Source organism: Anguilla anguilla, chromosome 1 (assembly GCF_013347855.1).
Source record: "Anguilla anguilla isolate fAngAng1 chromosome 1, fAngAng1.pri, whole genome shotgun sequence".
Classification (NCBI taxonomy): Eukaryota; Metazoa; Chordata; class Actinopteri; order Anguilliformes; family Anguillidae; genus Anguilla; species Anguilla anguilla.
This window is the reverse complement of record NC_049201.1, coordinates 86,869,562-86,872,061: the sequence shown is the minus strand read 5'-3', so window position 1 is coordinate 86,872,061 and position 2,500 is coordinate 86,869,562. Positions and strand designations below refer to the sequence as shown.

Below are 2,500 nucleotides of genomic sequence, written 5' to 3'. Positions count from 1 at the left end.
GGCTGGTGTGTGAGGGCACAGGCTTCTCTCTGTATAAGAGCCATGGCTGGTGTGTGAGGACTGGGCACAGGCTTCTCTCTGTATAAGAGCCATGGCTGGTGTGTGAGGGCACAGGCTTCTCTCTGTATAAGAGCCATGGCTGGTGTGTGAGGACTGTGCACAGGCTTCTCTCTGTATAAGAGCCATGGCTGGTGTGTGAGGGCACAGGCTTCTCTCTGTATAAGAGCCATGGCTGGTGTGTGAGGGCACAGGCTTCTCTCTGCATAAGAGCCATGGCTGGTGTGTGAGGGCACAGGCTTCTCTCTGTATAAGAGCCATGGCTGGTGTGTGAGGACTGGGCACAGATTCAGCTGCTCAGGATAAATCCCTCAGGACACAGTTTACCATAAAAAACCTGCAGTGCTCCATCCATCCACTACAGTAAATCTGTGACTCCTAACGAACACGGAGAAGGGAGGTTGTGTATTATAAAGCCATACGCTGAGTTGCGGAAGTCCTCCTAATTTAAACACAAGCGTGGTTCGGCCAATCAGATGCTCATATGCTCTTGAGCAGGTTCTGCATTCTGGGTAACTGCTGGAGGCTGTCCACGTGTCCACGGGCAGACGTTCTTTTTGGGCGCCATGTTAGAAATGACGGGAGTGATTACCACGGGATGCAAAGACAGGAGGACGTGCAGACTTTAATCCTCATGCAGTCGTGAGGTTTAGTGTTAGGGTTAGGGGTTAGGGTCAGGGTTAGGGTCAGGTTTAGGGGTCAGGGTCAGGGTCAGGGTTAGGATTAGGGGTTAGGGTCAGGGTTAGGTTTAGGTTTAGGGGTTAGGGTCAGGGTCAGGGTTAGGTTTAGGTTTAGGGGTTAGGGTCAGGGTTAGGTTTAGGGTTAGGGTTAGGGTCAGGGTTAGGGTCAGGGTTACGGTTAGGTTCAGGGTTAGGTTTAGGATTAGGGGTTAGGGTCAGGGTCAGGGTTAGGTTTAGGTTTAGGGGTTAGGGTCAGGGTTAGGTTTAGGGTTAGGGTTAGGGTCAGGGTTAGGGTCAGGGTTACGGTTAGGTTCAGGGTTAGGGTCAGGGTTAGGGTTAGGGTCAGGGTCAGGATCAGGGTTAGGTTTAGGGTTAGGGGTCAGGGTCAGGGTTAGGTTTAGGGTTAGGGTCAGGGTCAGGGTCAGGGTTAGGTTTAGGGTTAGGGGTCAGGGTCAGGGTCAGGGTTAGGTTTAGGGTTAAGGGTTAGGGTCAGGGTTAGGTTTAGGGTTAGGGGTTAGGGTCAGGGTTAGGTTTAGGTTTAGGGTTAGGGTTAGGGTTAGGGTCAGGGTTAGGTTTAGGGTTAGGGGTTAGGGTTAGGGGTTAGGTTTAGGGTTAGGGGTTAGGGTCAAGGTTAGGTTTAGGTTTAGGTTTAGGGTTAGGGTTAGGGTCAGGGTCAGGTTTAGGTTTAGGGGTTAGGGTCAGGGTTAGGGCTAGGTTTAGGGTTAGGGTCAGGGTCAGGGTTAGGTTTAGGGGTTAGGGTCAGGGTTAGGTTTAGGTTTAGGGTTAGGGTCAGGGTTAGGGTTAGGGTTAGGGCTTCTCCCCCTCTCCCTCTCTCTTTCCCCCTCTCCCTCATCCTCTCTCTCTCCCACTCCCACGCTCACCTGAACATGCACGCTCACCTATACATGTACACTCACCTAACCCTGCCCTCCCTCCTATATGTGCATGCTCACCTTCAGAGGCCAGGGTGAAGACCTCCTTGGGGATGAAGAGTTTGTCCTCCGAGGAGCGCGCCCAGTCCTTCATCCCTCTGCGGCCCTTCATGGGGAAGTTCACATCACTGGAGACGGCCGACGCTGGCTCGCGCTGGACCGTCAGCACTACAAAGGGAGCCAGGGAACGAGAGGGAATGGTGACGCAGATGATAGGAATTGAGATCAAGAGGGATGGTGAAAGAGAGAAAGAGGAAGTGGATTCAGACTGAGGCATTATTCTGTGGGTTTCCTGGAGCCCAGAGTTCTGCACTTTACTACAGTAAATAGAGCGTGCCAGCAGCAGAGCACCAGCTGGCTGCAGAGGAGAACCATGCTGAGTGTAAACTGTGGTGATCATGGTCACCATGTCAATGTGAAGAGCAGTTAGCCTTAGTAACGGAAATTGGGGTTGTCACGGTGATGAGAAGTGTGCTTTGTGTAAGATGTAGTGATTGGAGTTGTCATGGTGATGAGAAGTGTGCTTAGTGCAAGATGTTGTGATTGGGGTTGTCATGGTGATGAGAAGTGTGCTTAGCCTAAGTTGTGGTGATTGGGTTCGTCATGGTGATGAGAAGTGTGCTTTGTGTAAGATGTAGTGATTGGAGTTGTCATGGTGATGAGAAGTGTGCTTAGTGCAAGATGTTGTGATTGGGGTTGTCATGGTGATGAGAAGTGTGCTTTGTGTAAAATGTACAGATTGGAGTTGACATGGTGATGAGAAGTGTGCTTAGTGTAAGTTGTGGTGATTGGGGTCGTCATGGTGATGAGAAGTGTGCTTAGTGTAAGTTG

At 51.1% G+C, this 2,500-nt stretch overlaps 1 protein-coding gene across 5 annotated transcripts in view; it reads right to left on the bottom strand.

Annotated features, from left to right (window-relative positions):
- The window catches only part of LOC118232883 (adhesion G protein-coupled receptor B2-like), a 93,952-nt gene that overhangs the window by 34,429 nt on the left and 57,023 nt on the right, over positions 1-2,500 (bottom strand). For all 5 annotated transcript variants that reach the window (XM_035428106.1, XM_035428124.1, XM_035428134.1 and 2 more), the window contains one exon: positions 1,691-1,837. In XM_035428106.1, coding sequence (XP_035283997.1) covers positions 1,691-1,837 — 147 coding nt within the window. The remainder of the gene's footprint in view (positions 1-1,690; positions 1,838-2,500) is intronic.